General features: G+C 39.7%; 1 protein-coding gene across 1 annotated transcript in view; it reads left to right on the forward strand.

Moving 5' to 3' along the window:
- Positions 1-16,629, forward strand: part of LOC111237413 (discs large homolog 1-like protein) — a 105,291-nt gene that overhangs the window by 61,199 nt on the left and 27,463 nt on the right. Inside the window, exons 11-18 of the mRNA XM_022766536.1 lie at positions 1,876-1,926; positions 3,971-4,095; positions 4,964-5,133; positions 5,474-5,610; positions 6,201-6,345; positions 7,534-7,666; positions 9,872-10,028; positions 10,845-10,947. Of these exons, the coding sequence (XP_022622257.1) occupies positions 1,876-1,926; positions 3,971-4,095; positions 4,964-5,133; positions 5,474-5,610; positions 6,201-6,345; positions 7,534-7,666; positions 9,872-10,028; positions 10,845-10,947 (1,021 nt within the window). The remainder of the gene's footprint in view (positions 1-1,875; positions 1,927-3,970; positions 4,096-4,963; positions 5,134-5,473; positions 5,611-6,200; positions 6,346-7,533; positions 7,667-9,871; positions 10,029-10,844; positions 10,948-16,629) is intronic.

The following is a 16,629-nucleotide window of genomic DNA, read 5'->3' on the forward strand; positions in this document are numbered from 1 at the left end:
TCTTTCACAGTATAATCAGTATATTTCTAATCTCAAGATTCTGTATGAAATTTAAGTGATATCTACAATAATTGTGGAACTTTGTGAATATTTACATCAAATCGTTTTTTCTATAAACAATTCCAGTCACAAAAATAAAATATAATATCAAGGGTTAATTTACTTGCAGCACTTTTTGGAGCTACTGGAAATGTGCAGTAATTTGAATATTTCTCCCCAATATGCAGAATAATGTAACATGTAACATGTAACATCATGGTTTTAGTCAAAAAGCTCAGTCCTAAATTAGATGGATCCAGATGTCATACTGGTTTGCCAGCTGCCACAGAGACTCTGTGTCTGTTGTTGTTAGATAAGTTTATTATGTAATTACTGTGGAATTACTCCCCGCTGAACTGCCTGGAATAAAACACAGTAAAAGATTTTTCTCACACATATTTCACTCAACATTTCACTGATACGATCTGATGATGATATGACTGATGCGACATACTCGCGTCCAAAGAAATTTGATTAACGCCTGTAACAAATACAAAGAAATAAACTTTTACTTTCATTGCTGATGACTCTTTGAAAGAGAATATCAGGCAAGGGTCAATCAACTTTTTCAGTAGGAAAAAGTTAAACATAATGGCAGATGCATGATGCCATTTCTGCCTACTGTGCCCATAGGAAGCTCTGGCTATAACTTTGATAATCTTAAAACTCTATTATAAATATACAGTTACAGTACAACCAATAATTTAAATTAATTAATGAAATATTCCAAGACATTTTATGTTTATAGTGAATTATAGACAGCCTTAAACTACGAACCAATCCACTGTAAATATGTCCTTAAATGTGTGTGTACGGTAAGTATCAGTGGACAGTACGTGGTGTCTGATGGAAGACTGTGCCCTCTGTTTGAAACGACCGGAATTCAAAATCTAAACTAATCTGACTGCACAGAGACACAGATTACAGCCAAGGGGATTACATGGGCCATTGGGATGCCACTCGACCACTGTGTTTTTGTGTGTATGTGTTTGCATTTGTGTGTGTGTGTGTGTGTGTGAGTGTGTGTGTGTGTGTGTGTGTGTATGTGTGTGTGTGTGTGTGTGTGTGTGTGTGTGTGTGTGTGTGTGTGTCTGTGTGTGTGTTTGCGTGCATGCCTGCCTGCAGCAGTTATAGAAGGAACAACACACTCATCTCCCAGTATATACCAAGCAAAATACATAATAGTCTGCTCAGATCAGATTTAATTCTGTGTGCTTTTTTTCATTCAGTCAGAAAATGTAGACGTTAATATATTTTATAGTGCGTACAGTCCTGGCCGAGCAGTGTGATTGGCTCACGGGCAACAACTCATCAGGGATGATCTTAAATATGACATCAGAGGTACATCGTCATTAAGCACGCATTACCAGTTTAATCTGTGGGATTCATGCGTCATTCATAAATTATCAAATGCCTGAATTCACTTTTGTATTCTGATACTTGTTGTATAATGTTTTACCAGATTAGTGAATTAACGATCAGTTAATCAGCTCACACATTGTATTAGAACTGGAAGAGAAACTCCTGAAGGCTGGTAGGTTATCAGAAATATCACATTGACTGGTACAGTGTTCAGTGCATACAGTAAGATGACAGTGAGAAATTGGATAAACCTGTGATAAACAAGAAAGTTTGATGCAACATGGGAGGACGTAGTACCTGCCAAAACCAGCTATTGTGTCAAAGAGCATCATTTAACTAATCAACTAATCGTTGCAGCTCCGCATTTTAATGTCAAAAGTTTTACTGTAAAATCAAATGAGTATTTTTGCGTCCATTGCAGGAAAACAGCCTCTAGTGTTTCCTTTAATTTACAAAATTCTCTCTCTGTAACAGGTGAATGGAACAGAAGCAGACTATGAGTATGAGGAAATCACACTGGAGCGGGTAAGAACTCGCATACAGTGACAGAACACCATCAACGTGCGTGCGTATTACACACTCTGTAAATGTACTCCGTCACATCAGTCTCTCAGTGACAGAACCTCCATCTGCTCAGACTGACCTCTGTCCTCCCTGAACTCTCCTCCATAATCACGCTAAAAACATCATCAACTGATTTTGCACGACTGTCTCTTTTAAACTAGGAGAACCTGTGACAGAAACATGCAAACGAAGCTGAGAAAAGGTGCAAAAAGACCCTAAATATTTCCTGTAAAGGGATTCTAATTGGTCGAAATAGCCCATTGCATTTTGAAACTGGCCATTTGATTCACATGCTGTATGTGAATAAGCATTTGCAGTGTTTAGAAAATGCACAAGCTTGCAAAGTGTGATATTATTTAATGTATGTTCTATATCTAATAAAATAAAACATATTTTACAAAGTAAAATGTTAAAAAGTCAGCTTTAAAGTTGCTGGTAGTTCTCATCTCCTGCACGCTTCAAAACAAAACAATTATTTGGGTCGTAAGTGAATCTATATTCGTATACGAATTATGTAAAGCTATAAAACGTGAAGTGGAGTCTAGTGGTAAAAAAGTAACTAAATATATTTACTCAAGTGCTGTACTGCAGTACTATTCTTAGGTCCTTGTGCTTTACTGAGTGTTTGAATTGTATAGTGAGTTACTTTACTCAACTACAATTAGAGTGAAATATTGTTACTTATTACTGCTCCACATTTTCTAAGCAGCTGCAGTCTCTAGTTACTCTGCAGACTCAGATTTTTGAAAGTTAGGAGTATGTGAAAATAGGATGGGTTGTGTTTCAGTTAATTAAACTACCAAACTGACAATCATTAAAATGAGTTACCCATTGACCAGCTGTTACTTTGAAACACTGCTTACATGTTAATGCATCCAAATGTATAATGAATACTATTATAGTTTTAGTACAGTACATGTTGCTGTTAATACTTTGGTACTTTTTAATGTTGAATACAGGACAGTTATAGTACGTAATGGGATATACAGTATTTGATACTTTTGCCAAAGCCAGTGATCTGAGTACTTCTTACAGCATCAGTGAACTTAGTTTACTTTATATTTCACTACTATTTTAGGCTGTCAGACATCTTTGAGGTAAAGTTGGGGTCTGCATAGTCACAAACAGTGTGACACTAAAATAAGTTAAATGATAGTAATGTTTTAAGGAAACATGTAAGCATAAGTTAATTAATGAATTATTATTTTAGTTAGTTGACACTCCATATTTTTCATCACTGGAGGAGAAATAAATTGGTTTGTTTTTATTTCTTCTTTTATTGCTAGAAAACAAACAGAATCTTTTCAATCTGAAGCGTAAAATAGACACATAAGACCAGAGAGTATTTGATCATAAAGACTCCATCTGCTCTGTCCTAGCTGTCTTCGTCTTCAGTTCTCTTTCTCCTCTCCCTCCCTCTCATTATTCTGCTTTTCCTTCACACACTCCCACCATCAGTCCCACTCTGCTGACCCTATTTCTCCATCTTCACTATTCCTCGTCCATCCTTCCCTACTTTCTTTCCCTGACCCCCCCCCCTCCCTCATTATATTCCTGTTTCTCTCACCCTGAGGCTCTCTCTCTGTCTCTCCCCCTCTCTCACTCTATTCTCCTGTGACCTGGTTCTGTCTGCTTGACTGGATCTGCTTTAAAGACACTATGGACATACACGCAAACACAGGCGCAGACATTACACGAGTGTTATACCCAATGACACAGCAGGAGAAAGTGCGAGAAACATGCACAGAGCAATGGCTGCCATCAGGTAATGTGTTCAGTTCACAGAGGTGATCTATTATGTGTCATTTGCTGAGAAGAGATATCTGCAGAGCTTACTGTTACAGTAGATGCTTCTTGATGATTTGAAGAGGCGATGTACGTCAGATGTGGTAATGTGTTGATTTGTGGACAGGAGGAACCTTTAAAACCAATATTGACAATCAGATGATGTTGATTTTTCCCATTAAACCACACTGTGTGTCTGTGTGTCTGTGTGTCTGTTTAGGGTAACTCAGGCCTCGGGTTCAGTATCGCAGGAGGGACTGATAACCCCCACATCGGAGAAGACCCCTCCATCTTCATCACCAAGATTATACCTGGAGGGGCCGCAGCTCAGAATGGACGACTCAGGTAGAGACACACTCTCTTGTGAAATATGAGGGCCTTGTTTTGAACTTACATTTTTCCCTGAAGGCACATGCCTGACACCAAACCTTACTCCATCTTACTTCAACCTAATCAGAATTCTAAACTCAACCAAAACCAAGTCGTGACCCCTGAAATTAAACAGATTTTTGTTGCCTGTAACAATAGTTGTGTCTTTAAAACCCTTCAATTGCCAATTGAATCAGTAAGCTGCAGTCCATAACTGCTGCATGATCTTAATACAGCAAATACATTCAGGTATATATATATTGACCAGGTGACATTATTAGACAGCAGTTCTGTTGTCACCATGTAGCAAAGCAAACAAACTCAATCAGCATTCTTTAAGGATGCTGTATGGAAACAGTAAATGTGCTGTCTTTAGTGCTTCACCATAGGGATGACTGAAAGTTTGCCAGTGTAATTACAGTGAGGAATAATGACGTGTAATGTCTTCTACAATTTATCCAGGCATTTCAGTGCCAGTGGTTATAGAGAAGCTCTTCAGGTACCACAGCCGATTTCCTATAAATGAGTCTTTCTTCACTTTAATGATCACAACCAGAGTCAATGGTATTTTTTAATACTACTGTTACTGTATGAATGGTGAAGTAGAACTCACATCAGTCAAATATCCTTTTACCGTTTCCTTGAACCTCAAAAAGGAAATCATTTCAAAAAAAGGTCAAACTACTTTGTGAGGAAGGTGTTCCCACTCTGCTTCCTCTCGCATAAATATGTCTCTCCCACTTCTAGTTTCAGAGTGAGAGACTGTAACATTTGCATTTCTTCACAATTTATCTCCTCATGCCAGTCAAATGACATCTTTACTGCATGCGACTTTGTTGTGCAGGGTGAATGACTGCATAGTCCGGGTAAATGAGACGGACGTCAGGGAGGTGACCCACAGCGGGGCTGTGGAGGCACTGAAAGAAGCAGGAGGTCTGGTCAGACTGTGTATACGACGCAGGAGGAGTCTCACTGAGAGAATCATGGATATCAAGCTGGTCAAAGGGCCAAAAGGTGAGTGAATACTACAAAACAGTGCAGTCTGTAATAGTCAGACAATGAGCTATTGTGTGTTTTGTTGGCTCTGTAGTCCAGCACATAATATTTGAAATTGAATTAGTACTGACCTTCAGCTTTAAGGAACTATAAGGGAATACAAACCAGTGAGATTTCAAGTGAGAACGATAAACAAGGTACAACTATGTGACTTTTGTGGAGAAGGTGGCATGTCAAAGCAAGGGGGGAGGGGGAGCACGGGCACAATTACAGCTACTGCATATGTTTAATGTATAAATCACCCTCTGGTTACTCAGGACGAAGATTAACAATATGATGTGTCGTTGTTCTCTGTCAGGTTTAGGATTCAGTATAGCAGGTGGAGTTGGAAACCAGCATGTCCCTGGCGACAACAGCATCTATGTGACTAAAATCATCGAGGGAGGGGCTGCACACAAAGACGGACGGCTACAGATAGGGGACAAACTTGTAGCTGTAAGAGGCACCTTTTTATGCTTTTTTCGTCCCTCTTCTCTCTGTTTCTTCCCTGCACTTGGAAACATGTTATCAAGCAAATTATCACACAGTCTGTTTGTACAAGCAAGAAAAACTGAAACTGAAATAATCCAGAAGAAGTTTGCTTGAACAACTGTCAGATAAGAATAGACAATCAGGTTTATTAGCCTGTGAGCAAAATATGAGCAAAAACAATCATCATGTCATCTCCATTACCCCTGGCTATGTTATATTCTATAATAAGACTATTATACTATTATCATAGAAGTACAGTGTAAAAGGGTATGCGTGTATCAGATTGCGTCTCTTCTGCTCTGCCTCCCGGCTTCTTAAAGGTGATTTAACACAGCGGCAGACTCATTCAGCATAAAAGTAAAAACAACATGATGAGAGCTTCTTCTTCATTAAATCAATGTCTAACAGTAGATGCTAAGAGACACGAAAACTGCACAATACCATCCCCACTGTATGTTTCTGCTACAGCCTGGTGTGGTGTTGTCTACATGTTGTCTGTGTGTCAAGGCGCATGTCTATAAATACTAATGTAGTACATGTGTTTGTGTGTCCAGGTGAATGCCTCCTGTTTGGAGGAGGTAACTCATGAGGAGGCAGTGGCTGCGCTCAAGTCGACTCCTGACGTCGTGTACCTTCGTGTGGCCAAACACACCTCCCTTTTTATCAATGACAACTTCCCTCCGCCTGACGTCACAAATTGTAAGTACATACACACACACACACACACACACACACACACACAGCACAGAGCTTTCGGTACAATACTTAACCATGAGACAAGCAGATGCAGTATATGTATGTACGATGTTGCTCATAGTTCACTGGATAACATGGGTATGTGCAATCCAGCATCTTCCAGACTCACTTTTTCTTCACAAAATTGTAATGTAACACACGGCATTGCAACAACAGTTTAGAGCCAGATGGTGCTGAACGATAAAGAGCAGCAAGGAACAAAGCTGTCGGTGCAGATTTTTGCTTTGAGTGACTGAGTTTATAAGAAAGCTCTCATTTACCACTAGACTGTAGGCAGACTCAGTTAGATTCCCATAGACTCTTTTTCTAGGACTTTTTTATTGCTGCGACAGCACAGGAAGCCTGAAATCACAGACCACCATCAGGACATGCAACCCAAGGTGGTAACAATGTAGTTCACATTTTTGAAAAGTTATATGTCATGACTGTTTATTGGACTTTTAACACTGGTGCATATCATCACTTAGGCTCAGTTTAAGGACAGTCAAGGTTGTGTGTGAGGGAGTACACTACAAAGCTCACCCCCAACTGTCAGAAAAATACAGATGCAAGTCTTCAGTATGTCACTAACAGTAAAAGGTGTGGATCAGTATCTCGCCTTTTGTGAAAACCATGTCGTGATATCATTTATTACTCTCGGTAAAAAATCTTCTCAATAACTGTGAAAAAAATATATGTTAATATTTAAAAGATTCTACAGTGACCACACCCCTCCCCAGACAGTCTGAAATGTGTTATACAAGAGTCTGATCATCAGAGAGGGTAAATGTGGTCCACTGGATTACTTCCACTTGTCACTTCTCCAAATCAGCATATTATCAAACATGTTATTTATCGCCGCCCCCGAATATAACACATTACCAAACAGCATCATATTGCTGTCTCTGGATATATCTGCAATGCATCTAATGATACACAGTCTGTCAACAGCTTTGACTGACGGAGCTGTAACTGATTGTGTGATCGTGTGACAATCAATTACTTAGACAATAAATTTTAAGTTATATTTACCGATCAGAGCCGGTCGTATAATAACAGTGTTTCAAAGTAGGAACTATACAGAAAGTACACGTAGGTACACATTTAACCTGACATTATTTTTATGTATAACTGTTGTTTTTGCTCCTCCAGCGTACTCCCCACATCAAGACAACCATATAAGCCCCTACATGAGTGGCAGTCAGTCTGTAAGCCCCGCTCCGTTAACCACGCCCAGATACTCACCGCTGCCCAGGGCCATGACCGGAGACGACGACGTCACCAGGTGAGGAATCACATGTGATCACACAAACACTTGAAGATTTATGGGATGGTACAAACAAAAACAGAAAACTTTTTGTTTTTTATGTGCAGTAACAGAAGCTATGTGTAGGGCAACTTTTCAGCTCTTGCAAATCATTTCTCAGGCTGATAACATCAGTATCAGGTCATTATTTGTTTAAAAATATCATGTATGTCATTCACTTCCTATTGCAAAGTTTGTCAACGAAAGAAAATTCAAAATTCTGTAGCAACAGAGGAAATTCTGTTAGATTCAGCAGCTTCTTGTTTGCTGTAGTAGTTTCTAAAAATTATTGTGAATGCAGCTGTTTGCAGGGTCACAGGTCAGGCTTCTCTCCTTCTACGTTCTCTTTACTTCCTGGCTGATTTAATGTCCCCCTCCGAGGTATTTAGTGGCTCTAAAAGAGGTCCACGACATCGGATTGGGAAACAGAGTCCTTGAGAGCTGAAAATACACTGACTGACCTCTGTCCTTCCCTGCTCACTCTGCTTCTGCTGCGTGTGTGCGCGACTGTGTGTGTCTGGCAGTAAAAGGCAGATGGCAGTGCGAATTTTTTCTCAGGACTCGGGTCACATATGTACACACATGCACAGACACGCATGCAGATTCTCAGTGCTGCTCTACTGTCTTTAATCCATTTTAATGGAGGGATTACAGCCTATCACGGCCCTCGTCACTCAGCTGGCATCACCGTGGTTACCAGAAATTCGTCATAAACCTTTGGGCCAATCAATGCGCTTTGATTATAATAAATCTGATAAGCCTCAGACTGACTGCAGAATGGTCATTTTGACGTCTGCCTCTCTCTTTTCTCCAGTTCTTTTTGTTCTCTGTTTTTATCTGTCCCTCACCCTCTGAATCACGTCATTCTCTCTCACTCTCTGATTAGTTTGTCATGCAAATAGAGGATTATGGGTTTTAAAGAATCTCCACTGAATGATCACATTTTTTAAGAACATCTGCTTTCTTCTGTTTCTTCTCACTTTCTTCTCATTAATTCATGCTTTAGAACGAGGGACGCGCTGCTTAATTTTCCCTCTTTCGGCACCAATCCCAAAACCTTAACTCAGGGTTTCTGCCAAAACCGATTACCAACCCAACACCAGTGTGCTGTTTTTCTCAAATTTAACATCTGTTGACCTCACTGCATGGAACTCACACACAGAATTGTTTTGTAACTTGAGGTAAACATCAGCCTGCCTTACTGAATGTATCTAGTAGTAGAAACACAGAGTTTATATGAAACTGTATTCAATGTGGATCTGTCACATCTGTCTGATACAGAATCTGTTTGATAAGTTCAGTATTGGCTCCTGATACTGATGCAGTGGATCAGATTACATCTCTCGTTAGAAGAGAGGCTAACAAAGGATTATTAAACAGTTAAAAAAACTGAAACGCTCATTCTGCAACATGGAGATCACATCCAACTAATGTAAGTTTATTAATAGATAGCCTGATAACTCACTAACAAATCATTACAACTGGAATCATTTCTGCACTTATCATGATTGCTTTCATCCAAAATGAAGAATGACATGCAGGTCCAGTGGTCCCCCCACTGCTGGAAGAATCAGTTTTCAGTTCTGTCTTTAACATGTGTTTACATGTCTGGCCTTTGTTGACTTGGATTTCCTGTTTCTGAACATGTTTCCTCCTTCTGTCGAAAGACTTTCAAGTTAGCTGTTGATTCACTAAAGTATCAAAGCATTTACAAGCATAACCTCAGCACTGTGTGTTTAGGACAGAGGTACTAACTGGTTGAACAACAAAACAGACACAGTGCAATACTGACATCTGCTGGTCAACACAGTGAATGATTCTACTATTAAATTTCCTTTTCTCCCACTGAGATGTGCCATTTATCATCACTCTGTAGGCTTCTCTCACAGAAAATATTTAGATACATGCACTACAGTAACTGTTTGTTTTATAAGAATAAAGTTTTAAATTATATCATTTCTTATCTGGTCTTCTTCTTGCCGTCTCTCACTGCTCCTTATAACCAGGCCTTAGACAGTGGTTAAGCAGGTTTTATTTCCATCTGTCAGCTAGATGTGAACTTTAAGCAGCAATAAAGCAACAGTTACTATCTGAGTCATAACTGACTGATGGCGTCATACATTAAGTTGCCTAATCTCCTTTTATTGCAATACAGTGTATGTGTTTGATTTGTATTTCTTCCAGAGAACCCAGGCGGGTGGTGCTGCAGCGGGGGTCCACAGGTCTCGGTTTTAACATTGTTGGAGGAGAGGATGGAGAGGGAATCTTCATCTCCTTCATTCTGGCTGGAGGTCCAGCTGATCTCTGTGGGGAGCTACGAAAGGGAGACCGCATCCTGTCGGTAAGAGCTAACACCTAATACATGCAACACACACACACACACACACACACACACATATATATATATATATATATATATATATATATATATATATATATATATATATATATATATATATATATATATATATATATATATATATATATATATATATATATATGTATATAACACAACTACTGTCACCGTTACTATGATTCATATCTCAAATTCTGCAGTTATTGCTGTATAGATTACACAGCGTTATCTAGGGAGTCATTCTGTTAGATGATGTTGTACATCTGTGTCTGTACATTATTGATGTAGAGCCATACAACTGACATTAACAGAAATTTTTGCTGAAGCTGTGAATTCATTCACAGGGTCTAATCTACAGTCTAAATTTTAAGAGGAAACTGGCATCATTTCCCATAACCTATGAGTCACCTGTGAGTCAGTCACCACTAATATGGGAAATGTGTGTTTTAAAGCCGTATTTTGTGTCCCACTAGTTTGAAATATGGCTTTAATTTTCTCCAGACAGGACTCAAACAGGATTAATTCCCTTGACTGTAGAGACACAGACAGTACCTGCAGACTGACTGTGACTGTATTATGTATTCATGTATGCAAGGAGGTACTGACATGGAAAGATTTCATCCACGAAAACAAGCCTTAACAAAGTGCACACATACTGCACAAGCATAGACACAAGGGACTGGTCACCTGTGAGTCACTGACCCACACACAGTGTTCTTAATGTTGTGCTCACTCACTATACATTTATTACTATTGATCCAGTGTGGACTCTTAATTTTCTTTGTCCATGTCTATGTGTAGGTGAACGGTGTGGACCTGTCCAGTGCGACACACGAGCAGGCAGCTGCAGCTCTGAAGAATGCAGGACAGACCGTTACCATAGTAGCACAGTACAGACCGGAGGGTGAGTACTGCAGATAGATACAGTACAATTCTGACCACAACAAATCTGAAAGGAATGGCTTGAAAGTGGTAAACATATGCTGATTATACCAATATATATGTTTTTTCTTCTGCTTTGCTGGGTGGGGAAGCTGGTGCATCGATAAAGAGAAAATTAGACAAATTGTAATTTCTGGCAGTGTACACAGTCATCTGTGTGTCGTTGCCACCTATAGTACAACCTGTGGGAAAGCCCCAAAAGATCATGAAAAGGTAGCAGCTAAAAACAAAATGTGCTATTTATAGGCAAAGAAAATGATAAAATCAACATAAATGGGAATTTTAGATGGGAAGCTGTGATGATGTGCCTGCATTACCAGCTTTCTTTTAAGAGCTGGTGGTACTCTACATATGTAGTATGTAGTCCAGTCAGAATATTTGCATTGTTGTAATTGATGGAAACATACATTTAGAAATTCACTACATAGCAAGACACATACAGACACATACAGGCATAGATATGTTTGTACTATTATACTTGTGAGGACTCTCATCGACATAATGCATACCGTGAGCGTTACGTTCAAACCAGGTCTTAAACCAAATCCGGGTCCAGCCCAAAGTGAGGACCAGCCAAAATGTCCTCACTCCCTATATCTAAAACTCGAATCGGTCCTCACAAAGATGGACATACATACTACACACGGACACACACTGAGAGGGAGAGTGAGGTTTCCCAGCAAGCACCACCCTGGATGTGTGTCTACTGGGAGTGACTGAGAAGGCCGTAACCTAGGAAACCAGGTTATAACTGCCGATTGGCTCGGCTAATGGGTTGCTGTCATGGTGTGGGACCTGTGTATAGCACGTACACCAACCCACACACACACTCACTCACTTGCTTCAGAAATATGTCTGCTGGAGGAAGTCGTGTGTGTGAGTCTTTCTGGTCACATCATGTATTATTCAGTCAGAGAGGTGGTCTAGAACAGTGTTATTCAAGGCCAGACTAGTGTACAGCATGATACACTGGCTCACGTCCTTTAAGTAAGAAACTCACAAAATGTAATTTATGTAATTTAAAACCCTAACCCTAGCCCTTGGAAATGATCCTATCTATGTAATTAGATGTTGATTAATACATTTAGTTCTGGGTGATGGAAGATTTAAAATGCTTCAATGAAAACAAATCAGACAAACAAATAAAGTGAAATACAATACATATTACAATTCAGAAAACAAAGTGAAAAAGTGTATGTCCATTCAATAGCTATACCACTGGGGCTGGAGCCAATCCCAGCTGACACTGGGCAAGAGGCAGGGATCACCCTGGACTGATCACCAGGCAATCACAGGGCTGACATATAGAGACAAACAACCATTTACACGCACATTCACACTGTATACTGTCATTAGTTTTAATGAGGGGATGCAAGGGAGCTTTTTCTGTCTTTTTTGAAATGGTAATGCATTATGCAAATGTGTGTGTGTGTGTGTGTGTGTGTGTGTGTGTGTGTTTGTGTAGCACAGTAAGTCCACACATGAAACAGAAATACATATAACAGTGTGTATTTCAGTCACAAAACTTAAGAGTGTAGTTAATATCAAAAGGAAGGCTGAGATCAGTGATAGGTGTGGTCCGACCCATGAGTACTGACTACTCATTTAATTAATAATGTAGTAATAACTACTGAGTACTCATGGATTAGAATGTAAGCAATTGACAGTTGTGGCTAGTGTGGTCCCGTCACAAGATGAACCATAGTTTTGATTTGGGCATTTAAAATCTTCCATTCTGGGTAGCGTAGTTTGACTTTTGGTTTTTAACAAATCTTGAACTGCTACTGTTGAGGGCATGAAAAGGTATCCAGTATAGTCCAGGTATCATTAAGTCAGGTTAAGACAAGGTCGTATGTGTCAGTGAGAAGAGGAGAGGGAGGTCAGAATGCTGAGGTGACAAAGGTCAATTGGTAAACACTTGGCAAAACGGCTTTCTGGTTTTATGTGTAATGACCTTGTTATGAAAAGGTTTTGAAAGCATGAAAGACAGCAGGTGCTTGAGTCACACTACAATTGAAATCAGAGCAGGCAGCTGAAAAGATGCGCTGGTTGCGAGTTTCAGCAAAAACACAGAGCAGAATTGAGCAGGGTAGAACAGCTGGAGGACGCTGAAGTAGTTTGAGCCAGAATGTCACCTAGAAATGATGCACAGGTGTTGGCTTTTAGAAAAATGCATTTGGAGGAAGAACCTCCCCGTCCAGATATCCCATCATATAGTGTGCATGGCAAGTGGATAGCTCATATCGAAAAGAGCAAAATACATGTGGAAGGCACAGTTAGAATATAATGAAGTTTCACAGCAGCTACAGTATGCAAATGTGATGGAATCTTATGGAAGTAGCATGTGGATATAATCCATGCATCATGCTGAAAATCATGATGTATGGCTTATGAATTCTAAAGGTAGTACAAACATGATATATGGATTATGAATTCTAATTTTAGGAGAGAAAGTGTGTTTAAATAAAGATCCAGAATTAAGTTTTTTCCTGTACATGATGGAGCAGAGGTTAAATTGATACTGTTAAAAAGAAGGAAATGCCAGGCTTGTGGTGCTCAGATCAGACAGACATGACTGTGGCCAAAATCAAATGTTTGTGTTTGTAAATCCATGCATTTACAATAGTTTACAGTAATAATCTGCGACATTCCAACAACAATAAAAGATCACTTTGCTGCTCCGTTGGTGATTAAATAACTGTGTTTTCAAAGCTTTTTGCTGTTTGTTTGTTTTTTTGCATAGATTTTTTTCCTGTAAAAAGAACAAAAATTAAAACAGCCTTCCCCTTAGAAATATAACAATGTATCTCTGGTAGCAGTAATTGGTAGACATGAAGTTCCCTCCGCAATAATTGTCGCATGAATCAGTTTTTTTTAATTATCTCTTTAAATAGAATTTCTTAACCACAAAACAGCTTCAGTGTCATTAAAAAAGTTGAAAAAGTTGTGTCACACTTTAATCTTTGGTCTATGTATAAACATTGATGAGTGCAGAGACTCAGGATGTCATTAAGCCTTTTAGTCTTTAGTCAGGCCAGTTATTACATTATATTATATCATAACACCAGTAAGAAAACTGGTGCATCTCATAGGAGTTTGCTTGTGTCTGCTCTTAAGTGCTGAGGAGGATCAGCACCATGGACAGCGCCCTGAGCGCTTTAAAGGGATACTACAATAAAAATCTATCTCTTAAGAATCAAATGCTCACCACCTGTAGCTTGAGAAATGGCTCTGAAATGTTTGTGGCCTGCTCCTTCGTGGAGTCTGGCAGCTGAATTAATCTTGGATTCACAGCAGTTACAAGTATTTGTCAGGAATTTTATGCCTTTAATAGAGAGTTGTTTGTAGAGAGATGACAGAAAATGTTGTGGTTCTTGATCATCGCCTTAATCCCCTAAGCCAGTAGGGCTCCCCATATTTAGATGTTTCTCCTCTCAAGCCTACGTTTCAGTTATACACAACATTTTTTCCTAAATGCTGTCCTTTTGAATGCTGCCGATACTTGAGTAAAAAGATTGAAATGGTTTGAAGGTCTGTTGCTTTGGCTTGCTCCAGCTCTGTCTTGGCGTTGTATGTGTTGTATTGGGATTCTCACAGTGACAACATACAGTAGGTTTCAGAGGAGGTCCAGCAGGCCTCAGTAAGAGCTGACTGTCCTGTAGCGTCAATGTTCAAGCTTTTCCCTGCTCCTTAATCAAGTCACCGATTCCACTTAAACATTTAGTGATTTTTGTCACATTACCCCTCAAAAAATCAGTCCATCTAAGTGAAAATCGTGTGTGTGTATGTATGTATGTATGTGTGTGCGTGTGTGGGTCTGTGTCGTGACTCTCCTACACCACATTAGTGACTGTTGAATGAGCTCTATATCAAACCTTCTGTCCATGCTGAGCTCTGGTCAGTACTGTGCGCGCATGTGTGTGTGTGTGTGTGTCCATCTGAGGTCCATGACTATCCCGTTCCCGTGGTTACAGCTTGTAGTGACCAGCAGTGCTCCCTCTGTTTCATAAAAACACTTCCTGCCAACAAGAGAGGAACTCATGATGACCTCCACCAGGAGAGGAAAAGTGTCTCTCCCACTGTGTGTGTGTGTTTGTGTTTGTGTGCGCGTGTGTGTGTGTGTGTGTGTGTGTGTGTGTGTGTGTGTGCGTGTGTGCAAGTCCCCTCCTGTTATTTGTATTAAATATGGTACCCGCTGTAGCCAAACACAGCACAGAGCTGAACACCTCATGGTGTGTGTGTGTGTGTTAGCGTGCGTGTGTGTGTCTGTGTGTGTGTGTGTGTGTGTGTGTGTGTGTGTGTGTGTGTGTGTGTGTGTGTGCGCAGGCAGCGACACGCTTGGTTCAAGCTGATGCAGCAGATATAGATCTGTGTTTTTTTGAAGTGCAGCAGATGGAGCGTGTTTGTTGTCTGTGAAAAGTCTTCATGCTGCATTAGTAACGCAGGCGTTTCTCATCACGTTTCAAACTATTTTGAGCCAATTTAGTTTAGTCAGACCTGTGGCTCCAAAATGTGTGTTTTTACCAGATTCATACACATTTGGTCAGGCATGGCTGTTGGACTGGATTCTGTCCCAAAACTATCCACTGGACAGTTTTTGTAAGATTTATAAGACATAAGTTAAAGCTAGCTTGAAGTTTATTGTGGTACATTAGAAGCAGACTCTGAGCACATGTGACTGAGAGATTAATATATTTTACAATATGTTCACCAGAGAATCATGAAAAAAAACTGTTATGAACTATATGATATTCTGATTCCAGTGATTCTCATGCTCACAGTGTTTTAATGTAGTTAGTTTAAAAAGCCTCATGAGCACCACATGTCTAAGGAGGTAAATTTCCATACTTTTAATATTTTCAGCCACTTAAACACACTCACGCTATGATCCCACAGTGGTGATAACACAGTGTTTGTAACATTACCCTCAAACAGTATTGATAATAGTTGCATTTACAAAGCACTTTCTTCCAGAGGAAGGTAATAAAATACATGTCAGGACAAGAAAACCTTTAAACACAATAAAGACTATGGACAGAGCATCACAGTCCTGTAACATTGTTGGACTCATGAAGGACAGTAAAAGTATTAAATCGATGCAGCAGAACCAGAGATATTATCTTTTTTTATTCCATGCATTCTTCTTCCTTGTCTAGAACTGGTGCCTACATTACCCACAATGCACCTCGACCACTGACAGTTCGGTTTGAGAGTCTGGTATGTTATGTTACAGTGGTTGTGGCTAATTTACCCACAAGCCGCTACCCTCAGGCAGAAAAGAGCGTCATTTCATTTTAAACTTTTAGTCATCAGCCCCTTCCCACACCGACTTCAGCAACATCACTTGAGGACAATTTGCTCAGCTTCCCTCTGGAGCCAAAAACTTAATGCAGATTTACATAAAGTAAAACTCCCCAAGACCTGTGAACAGACTTTGACATGTAATATCAGTGGAGTCCCCCTTTAAATCAAGACTATGCAAGTTTTGCGTAACAGTGGCCACAAGGTCCAATAACAGGATGATGGCACATCATCATTTCCTTTAATTTCCCAACATGCTCAAGGCAGTTTCTTTAAAGCCATCAATAAAACTGTTTTGTAAAAGGAAAAGTGTTTTCTTCTTTGAATACACCGGTTTAATTTA

The sequence above is a fragment of the Seriola dumerili genome, unplaced genomic scaffold, assembly GCF_002260705.1.
Source record: "Seriola dumerili isolate Sdu_G_001 unplaced genomic scaffold, Sdu_1.0 BDQW01000002.1, whole genome shotgun sequence".
Taxonomy (NCBI): domain Eukaryota; kingdom Metazoa; phylum Chordata; class Actinopteri; order Carangiformes; family Carangidae; genus Seriola; species Seriola dumerili.